Source organism: Muscardinus avellanarius, assembly GCF_963383645.1.
Source record: "Muscardinus avellanarius genome assembly, chromosome: 10".
NCBI lineage: Eukaryota > Metazoa > Chordata > Mammalia > Rodentia > Gliridae > Muscardinus > Muscardinus avellanarius.
In genome coordinates, this window is record NC_137796.1 from 88,491,525 (window position 1) to 88,513,098 (window position 21,574).

At 55.2% G+C, this 21,574-nt stretch overlaps 2 protein-coding genes across 3 annotated transcripts; both read right to left on the bottom strand.

Annotated features, from left to right (window-relative positions):
- Positions 1-4,168: 4,168 nt before the first annotated feature.
- Positions 4,169-8,106, bottom strand: TGFB1I1 (transforming growth factor beta 1 induced transcript 1; the record flags this gene model as incomplete). 2 transcript variants are annotated; one of them, XM_080702669.1, is made up of 10 exons in its annotated part: positions 7,996-8,106; positions 7,818-7,870; positions 7,567-7,643; positions 7,346-7,433; positions 7,119-7,224; positions 6,815-7,009; positions 5,384-5,557; positions 5,053-5,134; positions 4,638-4,786; positions 4,169-4,435 (listed from the first exon to the last, which is right to left on the bottom strand). In XM_080702669.1, exons 1-10 carry the CDS (start codon positions 8,071-8,073, stop codon positions 4,169-4,171), a joined length of 1,269 nt encoding a protein of 422 aa, XP_080558795.1. In that variant the 5' UTR covers positions 8,074-8,106. The 2 variants fall into 2 exon arrangements, with proteins under 2 accessions (XP_080558795.1, XP_080558794.1); XM_080702668.1 differs by having other exon boundaries at positions 7,567-7,709; positions 7,996-8,088.
- A 4,595-nt stretch (positions 8,107-12,701) lies between these two features.
- ARMC5 (armadillo repeat containing 5) lies at positions 12,702-20,572 on the bottom strand (the record flags this gene model as incomplete). Its single annotated transcript, XM_080702800.1, is given in 7 exon segments — positions 12,702-12,722; positions 12,724-13,513; positions 13,599-13,731; positions 14,396-14,892; positions 15,698-16,484; positions 16,574-16,681; positions 20,053-20,572. Coding segments are annotated over 7 exon segments (2,805 nt in total). The 5' UTR covers positions 20,522-20,572.
- Between the last annotated feature and the right edge of the window lie 1,002 nt (positions 20,573-21,574).

The following is a 21,574-nucleotide window of genomic DNA, read 5'->3' on the forward strand; positions in this document are numbered from 1 at the left end:
CAGATACTTTCTTTTTCCTTTTATTATTTTTTTATTTCTGCCCCTGCTCAAAGAAGTCTTTCTTCTCTCTCTCTCTCTCTCTCTCTCTCTCTCTCTCTCTCTCTCTCTCTCTCTCTCTCTCTTTGGTGGTACCAGGGATTGCACCAGGGGCATTCTACTTCTGAACTACACCCCACCCTATTTTAATTTAATTCATTTATTTATTTTGGTACTGGGTATTGAACTCAGGAGCATTCTACCTCTGAGCTACACCCCTATTCCTAATTTATTTTTATTTTGAAACAGGGTCTCACTAGGTTGATGAGAGTCTCACTACTGATCCTTCTGTTTCAGTCTCCTAATTACCGAGATTGCAGTCATGTGCCACCAGGCCGTCTCAGAAGACTGCTTTTGATGAGCTCATCAGGATGTCACTAGGTAAGTCTTTTTTTCTTCTTTCAGTACTGGGGATTGAACCCAGGGCATTCTACCTCTGAGATACACCCCAGCCCTATTTTTTATTCTTTATTTTGAAACAGGGTGTCACTAAATTGTGGAGGGACGATGCCGGGCGTGGTGGCACACGCTTGTAATCCCCGCACTTGGGAGGCAGACAGAGGATGGCGCAGGTTCAAAGCCAGCCGCGTGCGCTGGCTTAGGAGACCCTGTTTCCAAATAAAAATGTAAAAAAAGGTCTGGGAGTGTAGCCCAGAGGTAGAAGGGCTTCCAGGAACCCCAGTACCACTTAGTGAGGGAGGCCTCACTAAGTAGCTGAGGCTGGTCGTGAACCTGCAATCCCCCTATCTCAGCCTCCCAAGTATTGGGATTACAAGCGTGTGCCACCACATCCAGCTTGACATTATTATTATTATTATTATTATTATTATTATTACTATTGGTTTTTTTCATGTGTGTATGTGTAGTACTGGGAATTGAACTCAAGGTCATTTAACCTCTGAACTACACCCCCAGCCATATTTTTGTGTGTGTGTGATACTGGGGGTGGAACCCAGAGGCTTCCTACCTCTGAGCTATACTACCAGACCTATTTAATACTTTATTTGGAAACAGGGTTTCCCTAAGTTGTTGAAAGCCTTACTAAGTAGCTGAGGCTGGCTTCGAACCTGTGTGATCCTCCTCTCTCAGCCTCCCAACCACTGGGATTACAAGAGTGTGCCACAATGCCCGGCCCCAGCCATATTTTTTTATTCTTGAAACAGGGTCTCACTAGGTTGCCAAGGGCCTCACTAAGTACCTGAGGCTGGTGGCAAACCTGTGATCCTCCTGTCTCAGCCTCCCAAGTACTGGGATTACAAGTATGGGCCACCACCACGCCCGGCTTAGAGAAGTCTTCTTGAAGAGGTGTCATAGGCTAGGCACTGCAGGCTGAGGAACAGTTGGACATTTGGGAGGCAGGGGTGCTCTAAGCACAAGGCACAACATATGCAAAGGTTTGAGGAATATGAAAATTTCCAGGCCAGAAAGAAAAAATAAAAGGGCAAAGAACCCCTGTCTGTTATCTCTTGCCCACGCACGCTGTCATTGGCTCCTAGCTCATTCTGATGAGTTGAAAGGGTCTCTGGAAAGCCGTCCTTCCTAGCATCAAAGGCCCTATGGTCTACACCCAAGGGTCCAGGAACCCTCCCCAGGGAGCTCCAGGGTCCAAGGCAAAGGTTGTGGGTCTCATAAAGGCTCCTGGTACCTGAGGACTCAGGTGGAGCCTGAACTCCAGACCTGAAAAACCCCTGGCCACCTTCTGTGCTGTGCCTTCGCTCCAGGCTGACCTGCCCCAGGAGCCCACCTTGACTCTCCAGTCTGAGTTAGAAGCCTCCTTCTAGCTCCACAGCTCCAGGGCTTCCCACAAGGGTCCTCCTCTGCCTAAGTATCCACACTCCTGGGGCTCTCCAGGGCAGCAACAGTCAGGACAAGATGCACTTCTGTGACCCCAGCCCAGGGCTGGATTAGGGAAAGCCTCATGGAGTTACTAAGGAGCCAACAGAGAAAGCAAAGCAGGACTCTGGATGTGCCAACTTCCCTGCCTTGACGTGGGTGTTTGAGAGTGGGGCAAGAAAGATAAACTGGGTTCTGTCTCTGTCCCTGTCTTTCTCTCTCTTTCTCTCTCTCTCTCTCTCTCTCTCTCTCTCTCTCTCTCTCTCTCTCTCTCTCTACTGGGGATTGAATTTAGGGGCATTCTACCTCCTAACTACACCCTCCGACTTTTTTTGTTTTTATTTTTCTTTTTTCTTTTTTTTTTTCTTTTTCTTTTTCTTTCTTCTTCTTCTTCTTCTTTTTTTTTTTTTTTGGTGGTACTGGGGTTCCTGGAAGCCCTTCTACCTCCGGGCTCCACTCCCAGACCTATTTTTACATTTTTATATTTGGAAACAGGGTCTCCTAAACCAGCGCGCGCGGCTGGCTTCGAACCTGCGCGATCCTCCTGTCTCTGCCTCCCAAGCGCGGGGATTACAAGCGTGCGCCACCACGCCTGGCTATTTCTATTTTTTCAGTACTAGGGGTTGAACCAGGGGCATTCTACCTCTGAGCTACACCCCCAGCCCTATTTTATTCTTGTTTGAAATAGGTTGCTGAGAGTCTTGCTACATTGTTGAGGCGGCCCTTAAACCAGAGATCCTTCTGTCTCAGCCTCCCAAGTACTGGGATTACAAGTGTGTGCCACCACACCTGGCTTTTAAATTTAATTTAATTTTTATTTATTTTTAGCAGTACTGGGAATGGAACCCAGGGGCTTTCTATCTCCAAGCTACAGCCCCAGCCCTATTTGTGTGTGTGTGTGTGTGTGTGTGTGTGTATGTGTGTGTGTGTGTGTGTGTGTGATACTGGGGATGGAAACCAGGGCTTTTCTACCTCTGGGCTGTACTCCCAGTCCTTTTATTTTTTTTTAATGCTTTATTTGGAAACGGTCTTACTAAGTTGCTGACAGCCTCACTAAGTAGCGGAGGCTGGCTTTGAACCTGTGCGATCCTTCTGTCTCAGCCTCCCAAGTGCTGGAATTATAAGCATGTGCCACCACGCCCGGCACCAGCCCTATTTTATTTTATTTTTTTATTCTTTATTTTGAAACAGAGTCTCGCTGAGTTGCAAAGGGCCTAAGCAGTAGCTGAGACTGGCCTTGAACCACAATCCTCCTGTCTCTGCCTCCCAAATGCTGGGATTACAAGCGTGGGTCCCCAGGGCTGGCTACTATTTTTTATTTTTTAAACAGGGTCTGACTACATTGCTGAGGCTGTCCTCCAACGGGCTATCCTCCTTCTCAGCCTCCCAAGTACTGGGATTAGAGGCAGGTGCCATCACACCTGGCTTGCGCAGGGGTGGGGAATCTCTGCATGAAACCCACAGGTGATTGAATATATGGGCCAATACCAGTACCAGGAAAATTGTGCCTTAGTGCCTAGACCCAAAGGGTAGACATAAATTGGCACTCTGGATGGAGTCCTTAAGGTCCTTTAAGGGGGGCATAAAATCTGGGAACCAAAAGTAGTGTCCAAGGGGGGAGCCGGTTAGACGTTTATTCCAAGGACCCAGGGAACTGAAGGGAAGGACGAGGCAAGAAGGCTTGGTTGGGGCCTCAGCTTGAGCGCCGGCCCTGGATCCGCTGCTATCTGCACAATCCTGCGCAGGTGGCTGCCGTTCCCAGCCTCGGGCTCCTCTGATCATTGAAGTTCAGAAGTGGCCGGCCCGAGAGCTGAGGCTGCAGTTCCCACTTCGACCGTACGGCCGCGCCCTAGAGCCCACCCTGGATCGAGCCCGCACAGGGGGCCAGGGGATCGGGAGGGAAGGTTTTCCCGCGCAGAAACACAGCGCCAGTAAGACGTGGAAAGTGTTTATGTACGTAGAAAAAAAGTGCACAGAACCGTGAGGGAGCAGAGGCGTCCTGGTCTGGCCTCTGACTAGTCGGAATGGCAAGGACGTTCCTCCGGTCAGGGGGCTCCCTCAAAGGGCAGGAATAGAGGGTGGACTCAGTCGGGATCTCTCAGCAATCCAAGATCCCCTTTGGGGCGTGTGGGCTTGGGATGGGCGGGACCGCCTGGAACGTGAAGTACCTGTGGGCGGGTCTCTCCAGGGGGTGGGCCACACTGGGCGGGGCGCCGGGCCAGCCCCCAGCTCCAGGTGCAGGACCTTGGGGTCTGGAGGACTCGGCCTTTCTCGGAAGGGAAGGCGAGCCGGCGCACGGTCAGCCGAAGAGCTTCAGGAAGCAGGGCTGGCAGTAGGGCTTGCCGGCCCGCTCCTGGAAGGAGCCCTTGGTGAGCGCGCGCAGGCAGAAGGTGCAGGTGAAGTGATCCGGGTGGAAGCGGCGGCCCAGGGCCGACACGCAGCGGCCGGTCACCGGGAGGCCGCACGTCGCGCACAGCGACCCGCGCCGCGCGTGGAAATGGTTTTCGCACAGCGGGCGGCCCTCGTGCTCGAAAAAGCTGCCTCCCGAGAAGGGCGCGAAGCATTCCTGCAGAAGGGAGAGCGCGAAAGGATGAGTCAGCGGCCCAGGCCAAGTCGCGTTAGTAGCTGAATAACCCACCCGTGACCCGCAGCCCCGCCCCCGCCGCGAAGCCCCGCCCCCGGAGACGACACGCCCCCCAGAGGCACGTGCCCGGAGCGCTGGCCCCGCCCCGGCCGCTGGCCCCGCCCCCGGCCCCGCCCCCGCGCACCCTGCAGACGAAGCAGTCTGGGTGCCAGAGCGCGCTGAGTGCCGAGATGTAGTTGTCCAGAATGGGGCCCTGGCAGCCCTGGCAGCGCGGGGCGAAGAGCTGCAGGAAGTCCCGGCGGCAGTAGGGGCGGCCCTCACGCTCGTGGAAACCTAGGGACGGAAATCGAGTGGGTCGAAAGAAATGGCGTGGCCAGGACTGCTGACCGCCAAAGATCTGAGGCTGCGGCGCCAGCCGGGAGGGAGGGATGGGGTCTGGTGCGCAGGCAAAGGGATGGGAACCCACGGGTGGGTGAGGGTAGAGTCAGAAGAGGACGAGAGAAACTTCGTGGCCCCGAGGACTCCGGAGGAAGGAAGGGTTGGGGCGTGGTGTGTCCAGGGGACCTGCGACCTTTTAGGCGCGTGTCGAAAGCTCTCACCCTCTTCTCCAAAGGGCTCCCCGCAGCTGACGCAGCAGAAATGCTCTGGGTGCCAGTGGGTGCCCAAGGCCGTAACCATCTTCTGCGGGGATGAAATGAGACCAGTGTGGCCCTCTGGTCCCTTCCCTTCTCCCCACCTGCTCCCACCTGGGACCTGGGTGACTGGGCAGAGGTGTGAGGGGCTAAAGATCTACCAGGGATTTGGGAGCCAGGGAGAGCGGAGTCCAGGGGGCCCGTGGACTTGCCAAGGGGCTGGGCTGAGGTGGGTGGGCAGGACCAATCCAGCTAAGGATCATCCCACTGGGGCTCTAAGGGGCCAGGTGGGGCTTACGTGTCGGATGGGTTGGTTGCAGAAGCCACAGCGTGGAGAGAAGCGCTCGAAGTAGCACTCGGGGCAGAAGGGGGCGCCATCTTTCTCGAAGAAACTGCTGCCTCCCAGGGTCGTGGAGCAGCCACCGCAAACGAAGTGCTCCGGGTGCCAGGCGCGGCCCAGAGCAGTCACCACCTGAGAGTTGGGGGTGTGGTCTGGGTCAGAGTGGCCCTCAGACTGCTGGGTGCCCGGGGAGCTAAGGCTTACATGGCACTTTTCAAGGCTTATCGCTGAAAAATCAGGATGAAAATTCTAATGTTCAAGGTAGCACAACTTGTAAGTGGTGGAGAGTCAACCCAGGTCTACAACTTGCTTCCAGGTTGAATTAGCCACAGGGCACATTGGGGCACAGAGCATAGGGCCCATGGTACTTTTGGCGGCTCATGAGGAGGTTTTTCTTTTTTTCTTTTTCTTTCTTTCTTTCTTTCTTTCTTTCTTTTTTTTTGTTTGTTTTTTGGTACTGAGGATTGAACCCACGGGTATTCTACCTCTGAGCTACACTCCCAGCACTATTTTATTTTTATTTTGAAACAGGGTCTTGCTAGGTTGATGAGAGTCTATTTGTTGAGGCTGATTTGATCCTCCTGTCTCAGCCTTCCAAGTACTGGGATTACAGGTGTGCACCACCATACCTGGATAATTTATTAAGAAAAGAAGGAGGAGGAGGAGGAGGAGGAGGAGGAGGAGGAGGAGGAGGAGGAGGAGAAGTAGTGGCCATAATTTTCTTAGTTAGAGGAACAGACCCATGAAGACAAAAATGCCTGGATCCCATAGAAGTCATAATGCCACCAAAATACTTTGCTAAAACTGGGCAACTGTGGGGTGGGAATCAGGTGCTTTATCTGTCAGGTGGTACCAGGTAAACCACTGGGCCCAGCTTCCGTCAATCATACCTGCTCAGACCATAAGCCAAGAGCCTGAGCTCCCAGGCCAGACTGCAGGGGAAGGGTCTGTGTGGGTGCTTCAGAGATGCTCGGTGGAGCCAATGAGCCTTTTGTGAGATGAGGATTGGAAAAGGAGCTAATAAAGTGTCTTGCACGTACAAGAACCATAATAGAAACTATCGACACATAGTAGGGCTGTATAGTAACTGGGTTGATTTTTTTACCCCTACCACTTGCTGTGTGACTCAGAGAATCAGCTTCCTTGTCTATAAAATATAAATAGTGGGTTAAGGGTATAGCACAATGATATAGTGCATGCTTAGCCAGTGCAGGAAGACCCTGGGTTCAATTCCCAGAACCAAATGTTTTTAAGATTATAAACAATAAAATAGAAGTGATATCTACATATGGTTGTTTATTAAAAGGGAAAATCCCAGAGCCTTGGATTTCTCTTCAATAAAGATGGGTCTGTGGATATCTGCCTCCCCTCTCCCAGGGCTCCACCTACCTGCCCAGCTATGGGCTTATTGCAGGAGCCACAGAGACCCTTGGCCTGTGTGGGAACGCCACGGCGGCTGAGGTCAGACTGCAGCAGCCCCAGCATGGTGTCCAGGCTGCCCTTGCTGGTTGTCTCTGGAGGGGATGGGGAGTCCTCATTTGTGGAGCTCACCGCCGGCGGCTGGGTTGGCCCTGCGGCTGGCAGCTGCAGTTGGGAGGAAGGAGAGTTGAGTCAACAAGGTCTCAGATGTGGAAGGCTCTAAAATGGGCTGGGGAGCCACAGCTTGACACCAGCCCGCACCAGCCAGACTCACATGGTTCTGGACACGGAAGTCAGAGAGTGAGGCCATCAGTCTATCCAGCTCCAGCGTGGCCGAGGTGGCCGAAGGCTTTGGGAGGACAGGGGATGGGCTGGGAGGGCTGCAAATAGCACAGCTTGTATCATCTTGGAGCCTCGACAGTAAATAACGCTCCCTCTAATAGCTCAGACATCCAGGACTCATCAGCTACCTCCCAGCCCTCCCAACCATTCCAAACTCACAGGCTGGGCCTTTTCTTGTCTTCGGATTGGTCTTCCTTCTGTTCCCCTGCAGCCACCTTGCTAGAGGGGAACTGAGACATTATTTCATCTGGAAAGATGAGAGAAGAGTATGAGGGGCCGTGCGCAGCCCACCTACCCTGTTTGTGTCCCTTTAAATGCTCCTTCGTGGAGTTCCCGCCCCGCCCCAATCCCACCCAAGTCTGTCTCGGCAACCCTGGTACCTGTGATGTTGAACTGGGTGGCATTGAGTTCCTGAAGCAAACGGTCCAGCTCACAGAGCCCAGTGCCCAAGACACCACTGGAAGAGGAGAACGGAGGGGCCGCAGGGGCCGCCGGCTTTGGGGACCGCGGCTTGCATACCGTACTGAGAAACAGGGAAGGAGCCTGGGTTTAGGGGTGGGCCATCCCAGCCTCCTCACCTGAGCCTCCACTGGCTTCCTCTTCCCCAAGCCCCAGGTCCCTGGCCTCTTACCTGTAGAGATGGTCCTTATCCCCAGAGGCTCCTGAAGCTTCCCCAGACCCTGTCTACAGAGAGGAGACACATGTGTGGGGTGGCAGGCCTGGACTCTGCCCCTCACAGGCTCTGCTTCTCCTAGCTCAGGCCAGCCCTTTCCCTAATGGCCTCCCCAGATCCTAGGGGCTGATCTCACCTGCGGCTGGTGGCCATAGGGTGGGGGAGGTGTGAGTGGCTCTGGGGGGCGCTCCTTTGGAGCCGCTGACCGTGGCATGTGTGCGGTGGTGGTCTCCAGGTCAGAGAGCAGGGCATCTGCAGGGAGAGGCCCTCGAGTGAGAGATCTAGGGGTTGAGGTTAGGGCAGAGACAGGGACTTGAGAGATCGGAGGGGGCAATCCTGGAAAAGGCAGAGGCCAGTATGAAGAGCAGAGATCAAGGAAACACAGGGCCAGGTCAAGGCAGAGAGATGGAAGGGAGCGAGGAATATTATCTAGGACCAGACACCCGGACTGGTTCATCCTGGGCGTCTAGCACAAACCCCGCCACCTGATTCTTCATCCTCTCCACCTTTCCAGCTCTTTTTACTCAAGCTGAATTTGGATCCACTCTAAATTACCCAGTTGGCTGTCTCCCCGACACCCTGCTTCCTGATGGATTCTTTCATTAGCCACCCTAATTCCTCCCGTATCTAAACAGGCCCCGCCCAGCCTGGCCCACACCCCACCGGGTCCGACCCTCATTGGTGAGTTTGCTGGGACCAATTCTCTGATTGGCTGCCTTTCCCAGCCCCAATGCCAGTTACCCTTGCTGACCAGCGCCCTCTACTGCCAGGGTGCTGGAACCTCTTCTCTCCCATGGAAGGCTATGCCTTCCAGCCCCAGTTTCAGTAAAAAAGGAGGGCGGGAGAGCTGAGTCCTCTTTCTGGCCCCTAAACACCATCCCGATCCCGATTCCGATCCCGATCCCGGTGCTTAGAACGCTTTCCCTTCTAGAACCTAAGAGCCCCTGGCCCTTCTACATCTCTGAGCATCTTGGTGGAACGTGGACCTCTCTTTAGCATCTCCGAACTCCTCATTTCTTATTCTCTTCCCTGACCCGAGGGCTAGACCTCTACTACACTTAGGAGCCCTTAACTCTTTCCTTCCCAAAGCCCTGGCACAATCCAGCTGGCCGGCTTTCGTCTCCAAAACTTGATGTCATACTCTTCCCTCCCGGACACTTTCCCAGTCCCCAGGCTAAGGCCCCTTTAACCCCTCCCTTCCCAGAGCTCCGAGTGCAGGCGTCCCTCCGCTGAAACCGGGACTGAAGGAGCGGGGCGAGGGAGAAGGGAGGGAGCGGCCAGCCCAGGAAAGGCAGGAAGGGAGAGGCAGGAAGGGGGACGTGGAGTGGGAAAGGAGTCGCGGCAGCGAAGCCTTAGTGGGAAGACAGGGATGGGAGAGGTGGGGAGCGCAAGGGTAGGGAGCGGGTGCAGGCAGTGGTGAGAAGCTGGGGGCCCGGGTTTCGGGTCCCACTCACCCAGGTCCTCCATGGCGGGGCGCGGGCGGGCGGCGCGGGACGAGCAGGGCGGGGGCCGTGTCCGGTGGGGGCGGGGGGCGGGGGGACGTCCGGGAGCTGGAAGCCGGGCCGTGACCATGTAAGGAAGCTGGGACCCGCTGGGATGGGGATTGGGGGGGTGGCGATGATGGGGGGACCCGGGCTGGGGGCGTGGAAGAAACGGAGCACCAGGGCCCACCCAAGCCCAGCCCGCTGGCCTGCCGCGGAGGCAGCCACACCCCGGCGTTGGCCTAAGCTGCAGGAGCCCCAGGCAGCCAGGGCTCCAGGCAAAGTGGCTGGCTCTTCCAGACCAAGCGCTAGAGTCTCTGTCTAGTGGAGGCCCCAGCACGCACCCCAAAGCCAGGACCCGAGATCTACAGACCCCCCCACCCCACCCCAGGGCATTCCTAGAATCTTTGAGTCGGGGACAAAAGTGATGTTCTAAGGATATTCTCCCTCTCCTGGTTCAGAGACTTTCCCTTGGAGATCCTGGCAGACAGCTAAATAAACAGAGGTCCCAAGAGGCAAATATACTAGGCAGATGCAAAGACATTTCTCAGAGCTAGAGAGGACAGACACAGGGACTCCACCCACACACCCTAAGGTAGGAACCTTTCCTCCAAGATGGAAACAGAACAGGGCAGCTGGAGCCCAGGCCCAAGCCCCTGCAGATTCAGGGCCAAATCCTCTCTCTCTCAGAGGCCAAATCTCCAGCCCTCAAGACAGAGACCCTCTGCCCCCCAAACCCTGAGGTGGCCTGGGCCAGCTTCACAATAGCCCTTTCTCAAGATACTGATGAAAGAAAAGAAAGCAAGACAGACCCAGACAGGGAACAAGAAGGCTTGCCTTTCCTGGCCCCAACCCTGAGAAATCAAGGTAGAACACAACACTTCAGAGACTGGCACAGACGGACAGTTGTCCTGCGGCCACTCTGGTGGACAGACCTGAGCACCTCAAGGAGCAAGTCAGAGCCTGGGGAACTTTTTAAAAATACTGATGCCCAGGGCACCTGGCAGTCCAATTCAATCAGGAAGGTGTCAGGGGTGTGTGTGTGTGTGTGTGTGTGTGTGTGTGTGTGTGTGTGTGTGTGTGTTTGACACTGGGAATTGAACCCAGGGGTACTCTACCTCAGAGCTACAACCCTAGTCCAATTTTACTGGGGTTTTTTTTTCTTTCTTTCCTTCTTTTTCTCTCTTTTCTTCTCTCTCTCTCTCTCTCTCTCTCTTTTTTTTTTTTTTTTTGCAGTCCCGGGGGATTGAATCCAGGGACAATCTATCTCCAAACTATACCCTCAGCCCTATCTTTTACTCTTTATTTTTATTTTTGTAGTACTAGGAATGGAACCCAGGGGACTTCTACCTCCAAGCTACACCCCCAGCCCCATTTTTTATTATTTATTTTGAAACAGGGTCTCACTGAGTTGCAAAGGGCCTAAGTAGCTGAGGCTGTCCATTAACCACAATCCTCCTGTCTCCACCCTCCAAATGCTGGGATTACAAGCATGTGCCACACGCCTGGCCTGGCTTTTATTCTTTATTTTGAAACAGAGTCTCATGAAGTAGCTGAGGCTGGCCAGGAACCTGTGGTCCTCCTGTCTTAGCCTCCCAAGTACTGGGATTACAAGTGTGTGCCACCATGCCCGGCCTTTGAAAAAATTTTTTTGAAATGGTCTCATTAAGTTGCCAAGGCTGTTCCGGAATCTTAGATCCTCCTAACTCAGCCTCCTAGGCACTGGGATAACAGGCATGCACCACCACATCTGGCTCTTTTCTTCTTTTTGGTACTGGGGATTGAACCCAGGGCATTCTACCTGAGCTACACTCCCAGCCCTTTTTATTTTTGTTTTAAAACAGGGTCAGGTGGGCATGGTGACGCATGCCTGTAATCCCAGTACTTGGGAGGCTGAGACAGGAGAATCACAGGTTTGAGGACAGCCTCAGCAAGTAGTTAGGCTCTAATCAACCTAGAAAGACTGTTGCCAAACAAAAAACAAAACAAGGCTGGGTTATAGCCCAGATGTAGAATGCCTCAGGGTTCTACCCCCAGTACCACACAAAAATAAATACAGAAAACAGGGTCTTTTTTTTTTTTTAGTGGTACTGGGGGTGGAACCCAAGGGTTTTTCTACCTCTGGGCTATACTCCCAGACCCAGTATTTTATACTTTGTTTTATTTTATACTTTGTTTGGAAAGAGGGTCTCACTAAGTTGCTGAGCGCCTCACTAAGTAGCTAAGGCTGGCTTTGAACCTGTGCAATCCTATTTCAGCCTCCCAAGCGCTGGGATTACAAGCACACCCAGCAAAACAGGGTCTTGCTAGGTTGATGAGAGTCTCATTAAGTTGCTGATTACAAACCGGCAATCCTCCCATCTCAGCCTCCCAAGTGCTGGGATTACAGGTGTGAGCCATCATACCTGGCTAGCATCAACATTTCTTCAACGCTCTCTGCATGGTTTTGATGTATGGCCTGAGAGACTTAGACCAAGAGCCACAGAAGAAGGGAAAGAGCAAGTGGCATTCTGGGCTCCCCAGAAGCAGATCCCGGTAGGCAGAGTCCAGGCTGCTACCCTAGGGGCTGAGGTTCCGGAAGCTGGGTGACGGAGACTCTGCCTTGGAAACCAAAGCAATGTGGGCCCTTCCTCCACCTGAAAGCCAGCACAGGGCTTAGGCGCCATCTGGACAGGACGAAAACAGGCCCTCAGAGACTGGAAACACAGCAGGTTTTCCTTTAGGCAGACAGCTTAAGAAATCTGGTCCAAGAGATAAAAATGGACCAAGGCACTAGACACTTCCCCACGCTCACAGTGTTCCTCCGGCACAACCTTCTCAGCCCTGCCCAACGCCTGTGTCCAGTTGGTGGCTGTGTCTTAGCAATGAGGCCCTGTGAGCAGGACGTGGGTTCCTTCCCCTGGGACCCAAAACCACATCCCAGGGGGAGCCCGGGAAGTCCACCCTATCCCAGGGCTCCAGGTACCACTGGGCTCTGTCAAGGGCGGCCGGGGTCAAGACACAAAGGCATGGACAGACCCTGCTTGGTGAGTGGAGGGGATGGGTACTCCCACAGGAAAGTGGGCAGAAACACCAAGAGTGGTCTCCAATTTCAAAGTTTTTAATCTCAACTCCATAGGGCTGGGCCAGGCTGAGCACCTAGGGCCCTGGGCTCTTCTCCTCTTGGGCTCCACGCCCAGGTGGCCCAGATGCTGGCCTTGGCTTCTCACTTCTGGGTCTTCAGACCATCCTGGTCCAGTGCCATCCTCTCCTCAGTCCTCGATGACGACTCCTCTGCTCAGCCTCCTCTCGTGCCACTCCGAGGGAGGGTCCGTGCATAGCCAACCCATCTTTGGGTCTTCTCCCAGAGGTCATCAAGAGTTCAGACAGGAACCCTTGACCCCTGACTCCATCCCCATCACCATGGCTAGTAAAGCCTCGGTCAGGGGCCCTGCCTCCTCCCCTGCTGCTTCCACCAGCCCCATGAGGGCCAGGGCCCGCTTCCTCGGACACTGTCCTGGCCCTAGTGTCCAGCGTGCACAGTGGGCAGCCAGCCGGGGCCGGCCCAGGCGGAACACCTCACCCACCGACTCTGGGTCACCCTGGGGACCTAGGTGGATGCGGCCCACTGCCTCTTCCAGCTCCTCCTCCAGCCCAGGCAGCAAGAAGCGGCCAGCAGCCTCCAGGGCCTCCTCGGCCTCTGAGCCCAGCAAGGGCTGGCCTGGAGGGGGCACGGGCCCCAGGGCAGCCCCACAGCCCCGGCAGCCATGCAAGTGGTGCAGGACGGGCCAGGCTGCACTGGGTGACAGGCCTCGCAGTGGCACCAGGTCCATCTGCGCTTCGGCAAAGCTGCCAGATAGCAGGGCCCTGAAGAATGGTGAGGCAGCAGCCGAGGCAGCTCGCTGAGCGGGGAGCTGCAAGCCTGAGTCCAGCAGGAAGTGCAGGTCAGGAGCTGGGACCGGGTTTGGGCCCAGCAGAGGTTCATAGAGGCAAGGGGAAGGAGGGTCCAAGTCCAAGGAGACTGCAGAAGGTGGTCCTGGGCTCACAGTGGGAGACACCAGGCCTTGGAGGCAGGAGAGGGAGTCTGCTGCAAAGAAGAGGAACAGCGGGTGCGGAGCTGGCCGAGTCAGTGCCGTGAGGAGGAGACGGAGGCCGCCCTGGTCCAGAAGAAGCCGCCGCCACAGAGAGGGCTTCCTACAGGGGAAACGGGGGTCTTTTAGAAGTGGACAGGGGTGGGACTTGCTCCCCGACCCCTGTAAGACAGCCCTGCCCCGCTCACCGGCAGATGAAGGGCAGGGTCAGCGCACAGGCCACGCGGTCCTCAGGGCTCCCTGAGAGCAGCAGGTGGGTGAGGGCCCCCACTCCATAGGGCGACTCAGCCTGCACGCTCAGGTTCTGCAGCAGCATCTCCCCTGCAGGGACCAGAGCGGGTCAGGTGGAGCGGGCGTCAGCGAACGGGGCGGGAGGGGCAAGAGTGGACCCCGGCCCCTTAAACCTCAGGACACACAGTCAAGGCAGCGGAAGAGGGGATGGCTGCAGGGCCCGGAGGGAGGGGGTTAAGACAAAGGAAACCGAGGGCCAGAACAGAAAGCAGGATGGCCAGGGCGAGGCCTGGGCCCTCAAGGCTGAGAACTGTCTGTGGTCAGGGCACGGGAGATGGGGCAGTCCCTGGCAGTGTTGGATGTGGCGGCAGGGCCAGGTGGGACACGGTGCGTTCACAAGTCGGTGAGCCCAGGATAGAAAGACAACGCAGGCAGAGCCAAAGGTAGTGTGGGTACAGCAAGGCAGACAGGCCCAATTCTAGGGAGCTGGGAGCCAAACCTGGTGTCAGGTTACGTGGGCCCCAGGCATGCAGAGAGGATAGAACAGAACTCCCTCCGCATGGGGCTGTGGAGCAGAGGGAGAGCCCAGTGCCCACCCGTTCTCCGCAGCCCCAGTGCCTGGTGGCTGGCTGCTCGGACGGCAGGCTGAAGAGGACAGGGGGAGGGCAGGTGAGCACTCTGGCGAGGTTCTGGGCCCCTAGAAGCACAGGAGGAGGACAGGCTTCTCCTGCAGGCAGGGAGCCAGCACACATACCCAGCTCTCGGTGCTGGCTCCGGCGTGCAGGCCGGGTGCGCAGTGCAGGCCAGTCATCTGGTGCAACCCCGAGCACTAGCCAGGCCCGCAGCAGCGCCGCCCCATAGCTGCGCACGAAGGCCTCGAGGCAGGCAGGGTTGCAGGTGAGGCGGGCCAGGATGCGGAGGACACGTGGGCTGGGCGGGCCGGGTGAGCCTGTCACGTAGGCCAGCAGGCCACACAGCGCTGGGCCAGTCACCAGCGCGCCGCTGGGGTCCGGAGCCTGGGAGAAGCGAGACAGCAGCAGCAGCGCGGGCCCCTCACGGCCCCAGGGCTCTTCGGCCGCAGTGGCGGGGCTGCAGCTCTGCGTGCGCGGCGTGCGTGGAGTCCCCGGCGTGGTCTTGCCCGGGGTGGGACTGACTGGCTCTGTTGGCTCTGGCAGTGGACAACGTTCAGGAGACCAGTCTGGTGAGATGTCTCCGGGACCAGCAGCATAGCCCTCAGAAATCAGCCATGACCTGCAGAAGGAAAGGAGACTGAACCCAGAGCCAGGCGAGGGAGCTCTCAAAGGCGGCTCCTGCCGGGGCGTGGTGGCACATGCTTGTAATCCTGCGCTTGGGAGGCGGATACAGGAGGATCACACTGGTTCAAAGCCAGCCTCGCTGGCTAAGAGACCCTGTTTCCAAACAAAAAATATAAAATAGGTTTAGGAGTGTAGCCCGGAGGTAGAAGGGCTTCCAGGAACCCCAGTACCACCAAAAAAAAAAAAAAAAAAGGCAGCTCCCGCTATAAGTGGAAAAGACGGGAAAGAAGGAGGCTGGGTAAAGAGGGATGTGGAGGGACAGAAGTGGGAGAGAAAATAGAACCTCTTTCAGCAATGACTGATGTCTCATGTGCCAGGCCCTGTCTTAGGTGCTGGGGAGAAGCACTGAACACAAGAAGGATTCTGTCCTAGCCAGGCGTGGTGGTGCTGTCTGCTGGTAATCCTAGTATTTGGGAGGCTGAGACAGAAGGATCAGAGGTTTAAGGACAGCCCAGCAATTTGGTGAGGCTCTCAGCAACCTAGTGAGACTCTGTTTCCAAATAAGAAATAAAATCTGTCTGGGAGTGTAGCTTGGAGGTAGAATGCCTCTGGGTTCAATTCCCAGTAAAACACACACACACACACACACACACACACACACACACACACACACACACAGTCTATAAAAACCTTACCTTGCTGGGACAGAACAGAGATCAGGGGTAGTACAGAGGGCCAGAGTGGACCCAAAGCCCACCCTAACGCATCGCCCACCCTCCCAGCCTGTGGCGAGGACTCACCTGAGGCTTCGAAAGCTTCCAGGCTCTGGTCGCTCGGGGGTCCGTTCTTCAGGGAAGTCCCAGGAAGCAGCTTCTCTTCCCTCCTCTTCCTCATCACCAGCCTCACCACACAGCTGCCCAGCCAGGAGAGGTACAAGCCCCAGAGCCTGCAGCCGGCCCAAGGCCCCGGTGTCATAGAGAAAGCCCACGAGAGCCGCCACAACGCGTGGGTGCCAGGCGCTGGCACGGGGGTCTCGCAGCAGACCCATGAGTAGCTCTAAGCCCCCGGCATCCCGCAGTCGGGCCCGGTTGATGGCTTCCCGGCACAGGAGGCACACGGCCCGCACCAAGGGCTGCTGGGAAGCCAGGCTGGACCCACTGGGACCCCGCCGCCGCCGGAGCTCCCCCAATAACACCTCCACACCCCCGGCATTGCCCAGTGCGGGCCGGACCAGGCCCTGGGCGCACAAGTTGGCGAGGATCAGGATGGTGGCATCACGCACTGCCCGCTTAGGGTGAGAAGCCAGGCTGACAAGTGGGCCCAGCCCTCCGCCCAGACTGAGCTGCTCAGCACAGGCCCTGGAACAGCCTCGGCTGAGTTCCAGGAGGGCACGGACTAGGGCCGAAGTCAGCCCGGGGTCTGGGGCAGCGGCCAGGAGCTCAGCCAGTGGGCGCACCGCTCCCTGCTGGGCAAGGGCCAGGCGGTGCTGGGGTGAGTCTGCCAGGTTGCGGAGGGCGCGCACCACACTCTGCAGGCACTGTGAGTCCTGGCAGGCCGTCAGGCTCTCAACCAGCAGGGGAACAGCACCTGCGAAGGAAGAGGAGGGTGGGTGAGTAGGGTGGACACCTCAGCCCTCCCCCCAGACCCACACCGGCCCCACCTTCACGGCCTCCTACCTGCAGAGTGGATGTCCCCGCAGCTCTCGGGTTCCACAGCTAAGTTCCCCAGAGCACGGGCCGTTCTGTTCTGGATGCTGTCCGTCTTCACACACTGGAGAATGGTCACTGCAAGGAGAGTTTGGTCTTTCTAATCAGTCACCTCTCACCTTGAGAGGGTCAGGGAGGCCTTCCGAAGGTGCTAATACCCAAGCTGGAGGGCTAGGTAGGCAGGTACAACTAGTAGGTGGTAGACTGGGAGGCAGTGGGCATAAAGCAGCCTTTGCAGGAACTCAAAGGTGGTACCTATTGTCTGTGTGACAAGCTTTTAAAGGGCCTCAAATGGCAGGACAAGGGGTCAGGACTTAAACATGAAGGCCCTGGGAGCCACACAAGGTTATAAGAAGGGAAGTAACATGATACGACCTGGCAATGAGGGGGGAATATATTATAAAAAGAAGGAATAAGGACAATGTCTTGACCCAAATCAGCTACCTGCACTTCCCAGAACAAGCAGTGGATTCCAGAGTATTTAAAATGAAAAATAAGCTGGGTGTGGTGGTGCTCACTTATAATCCCAGCACTTAGAAGGCTGAGACAGGAGGATCACAGGTTTGCGGCCAGCCTCAGCTACTTAGTGAGGCCCTCCGCAACTTAGTGAGACCCTGTTTCAAAAGAAAGAATAAAAAAATAGGGATGGGGGTATAGCTTAGAGGTAGAATGCCTCTGGGTTCCATCCCCAGCATTACACACACACACACACACACACACACACACACACACACACACACACGAAAAACAGCACTTGAATGATAGAGGCTAATGAGAATACAGATAACAGAGAAGACTAATAACAAGTTGAGTGTGGTGGCGCAATCCTGTCAAACCAGTACTTGGGAGGCTGAGGATCCCAGATTCAGGGACAGCTTCGGCAAGTAGAGAGGCCCAGAGAGGCCCTGTTTCAAAATAAAAAGAGCTGGGAGTATAGCTCAGAGGTAGAATGGCCTTGGGTTAAATCCCCAGTAAAACACACACACACACACACACACACACACACACACACACACACACAGTCTAATAACAAAACCTATCATTTATTGAGGTCTGTGTACCAGGCCTGTCACACACATTGTGGTCCAGAAGCTCTTTATGCAAGTTTAAGTATATTAATGTTTTCCTTTATCCAAGCAATCGGATTTTTTTTTTTTCAAAACGGGCATCATAGCCGGGCGTGCTGGTGCACGCTTGTAATCCGCGCTTCGGAAGCTGAGACAGGAGGATCATACAGGTTCGAAGCCAGCCTCAGCTACTTAGTGAGGCTCTCAGCAACTTAGTGAGACCCTGTCTCCGAATAAAATATAAAATAGGTCTGGGAGTATAGCCCAGAGGTAGAAAGCCTCTGGGGTCCACCCCCAGTACCACCAAAAAACAAAACAAAACAAAACAAAACTGGCATCATTTCAGAGGCCAGCAATGATGCGTACACTGTATTCTCATTGCCGTCACTAGGAGGCGCCAATTTCGCTGGTAAACAGAAAAGTTCTTTTATTTTTTTTACTTTTTTGTGGCACTGGGGATGAAACCTAGGGACATTCTACCTTCGAGCTGCACCCTCAGCCCTATTTTTTTTATTTTGAAACATGGTCTCACTAAGTTGCAGAGGGCCTTTCTAAGTAGTTGGGGCTGGCCGAAAACCTGCGATCCTCCTATCTCAGCCTCCCAAATACTGGGATTACAAGCGTGTGCCACCACATCCAGCTTAAAAGTTCATTTTTTGGCCGGGTGTGGTGGCCTGGGTTCCATCCCCAGACCCACACACACACACACACACAAAAAAAAATCATCTTTTGGCCGGGCGTGGTGGCGCACGCTTGTAATCCCCGCACTTGGGAGGCAGAGACAGGAGGATCGCGCAGGTTTGAAGCCAGCCGCGCGCGCTGGCTTAGGAGACCCTGTTTCCAAATAAAAATGTAAAAATAGGTCTGGGAGTGTAGCCCGGAGGTAGAAGGGCTTCCAGGAACCCCAGTACCACCAAAAAAAAAAAAAAAAAAAAAAAATCATCTTTTGTTGGGATTTGTCTTTTTTTTTTTCCCCCTCTTTCCAGTACTGAGGATGGAACCCAGGGACATTCTACCTCCGAGCTACACCCCCAGACATATTTATTTTTATTCTTTATTTTTGAAACAGGGTCTAAGTTGCACAGGGTCTTACTAAGTAGCTGAGGTGCTTCACAACCCACGATTCTCCGGTCTTAGTCTCCTGAATGCTGAGATTACAAGTGTGCGCCACCACACACAGCTGGGATTTGTTTTTAATAAGTCGAAGTAGCCCAGGATAGTGTCTCATACTTGTAATCCCAGTACTTGGGAGGCTGTGACAGGAAAATTACAGGCCAGCCTCGGCAACTTAGACCCTGTTTCAAAATAAAAGAATAAAATAGGGCTAGGGTTATAGCCTGGAAGTAGAATGCTCCTGCTTCCCCCTCCCCCGCCCCCAACACACACTCCAAGTACCCAGCCTGTGCTTAGAGTCTGTGCATTCTATACTTGATTTCATTCTATACTTGATTTCATTTTCTCCCCACTTTAATTTTGTTATTATTTTTTCCTTTGGTGGTACTGGGAGTGGAACCCAGGGGCTTTCTACGATTCCAGGCAAACTCCCAGACCTATTTTATATTTTATTCGGAAACAGGGTCTCACTAAGTTGCTGAGAGCCTCACTAAGTAGCTGAGGCTGGCTTCGAACCTGTGCGATCCTCCTGTCTCAGCCTCCCAAGCGCGGGGATTACAAGCGTGCGCCACCACGCCCGGCCTCCCCACTTTAATTTTGCAGCGTGGCTATTATTATTTCACTTTATAAGGAATCGTAGTTTTGGAAGATGTAGGTGACTTGCCTGGTGTGGCTGACTGCATCACTTTCTTTCTTCCACGCTCTCTTTTTTGCAGCACCGGGGATTGAACCCAGGGACATTCTACCTCCTAGCTACATCCCAGACTTTTTAAATTTTTGTTTTTAAACAGGGTCTCGCTATGTTGCTGAGGCTGTCTCTGAACCTGCTAGCTACCTGTCTCTGCCTCCCAAGTACTGGGATTATAGGTGTGCGCAACCAGGCCTGGCTAACCGCGCCACCTTGTGAGCCACTACATTTTCAGCCTCCAGCTCATCCAAGTGGTTCGCAGGACCAGACACACAGTAGGTACTGTCTGCTATAAACATAATAAATAGAATCATCCAAACCCTCTGGGGGCTATCTTACCAGATGCAAGGGAAGTGCCAATACCTAGATCATGGCTGTAATTATCTGATCTGGGAGAATTTGGGTATAATCTATAGAGGGCAGTGACGTCATGGGACGTGAAACCTTGAGAGAAGGGTGCGCTGCGCTTTTACAAAGTACGTTATTTCAGGTTTTAACACAAAGTACTCAACACTGCTCAAGCCCAGAGTGGAAAAGAGGCCAGACAGAATCTTTCTAGGAAACGGGGGCGGGGCACTTACCCAAAGGAAGAATGCCTCCGAGTCTGCGCACTTCGGCCCGGCACGCCCCTTCTGTGCAGCAGTTGGCTAGGATGCTGAGCGCCAAGTCCAGCGTCTTGCGCAGGCGCACTGGCGCGGAAGGCGGCGCGGCCGAGGAGGTGGAGCCAGAGGAGGGGGAGGGACCCGCAGAAGCCGCTGACGCAGCCGGCGAGGGGGCGGAGCCAGCGGCTGCCGGGGACGGGGCGGGGTCCGCCGCAGCCGCTCGCCGTAGCAGGGCGAGGAGGGGGCGGAGCCCGCCGCGCGCCCGGAAGCGCTCTATTCCTCCGGCCGCCTTGATGTGGCGCGTGCGGAGAGCTAGGAGCGCGCGGCCCAGGGGTGTCTCGTTGGCGGCCGGGTCCTTTCCCCCACCCGGTCCCTCCCCGGCGGCCGCCGAGAGCTGCGCGAGGCAAAACGAGAGCGAGTCCGTGAGGGCTGGTTTCGCAGCCGCCATCTTGGCTCGGGCCTAAGGCTCCGCCCCGCTCCTCGCCGCTTATCTGAGGGAGCGGAACTGGAAGAGAGGGGCGTAGCCAGGCTACTACTCCCCGGACGCTTCTTAAATAGCGCCGCCGCAGTGATCAGGCCAGTCGGAAGTTGAGGTTCTCCATTCCGGAACTCTGGTTCTTGCACAGTCGCAGAAAGCCCGTGGACAAATGGTAGTTAGATAATCGTTCTGCGAGCCGAACAGGCGCTGCGGTGCATGCTGGGATATGCAGACGGCGCCCGGCTGGACACGCCTCGCCGAAGATGGACCGGAAACTTTCTCCTAGGGACGCTGAGTGTGCTGGTGCGCCCGACGGCCCGGACACCGGCCGTGGAGCCTTCGTACTGTGCTGCTGTGGGTGATTTGGTTACTCTGCCCCAGGCTGGTTCTTGACAGCTAGCGCCTTTCTTCAGACTCGCACAGCTACCCCCAAGCGGTGGTCGTAGCCCCCAGATCCGGACCCATGAACTCCTAGAACCCCCGGCCAGGTCGAAAATGTCATGTTCCTGCCGGGCGCGGTGGCGCACGCATGTAATCCCAGCATTTGGGAGGCTGAGACAGGAGGATCGCGGTTCGCGACCAGCCTCTGCTACTTACTGAGGCCCTTTGCAACTCAGTGAGACCCTGTTTCAAAATACAGAATGAAAAATAGGGCTGGGAATGTAGATCGGAGGTAGAATGCCCCTGGATTCCATCCTCAGTACCACAAAAAAATAAAGAAAGAAAATGTCATATTCCTGGCAGCGGCTGCAGATGCAGAGCTCTCGCTCGTCCAAGTGAAGAGAGGGTTAAACCTACCGAGAACGTGCGGCTGCGACTCTTTAAAGCGACACGGAGTTAAGGACCTTTTTGTTTACGGTGCTAGACCCCTAAGTCTTGAATGTGCCTTGCTCAGGGTTCTCTTGTGAGCTGGCTAGGAAACGGTGCTCATCACTCGGGATGGAATCGGTGGTGCCAAAAGTGGCTAGGGAGAATCCAGGCAGGGCGGAGCTTCAGGAGAATGGACATCAGGATTATTGGGAG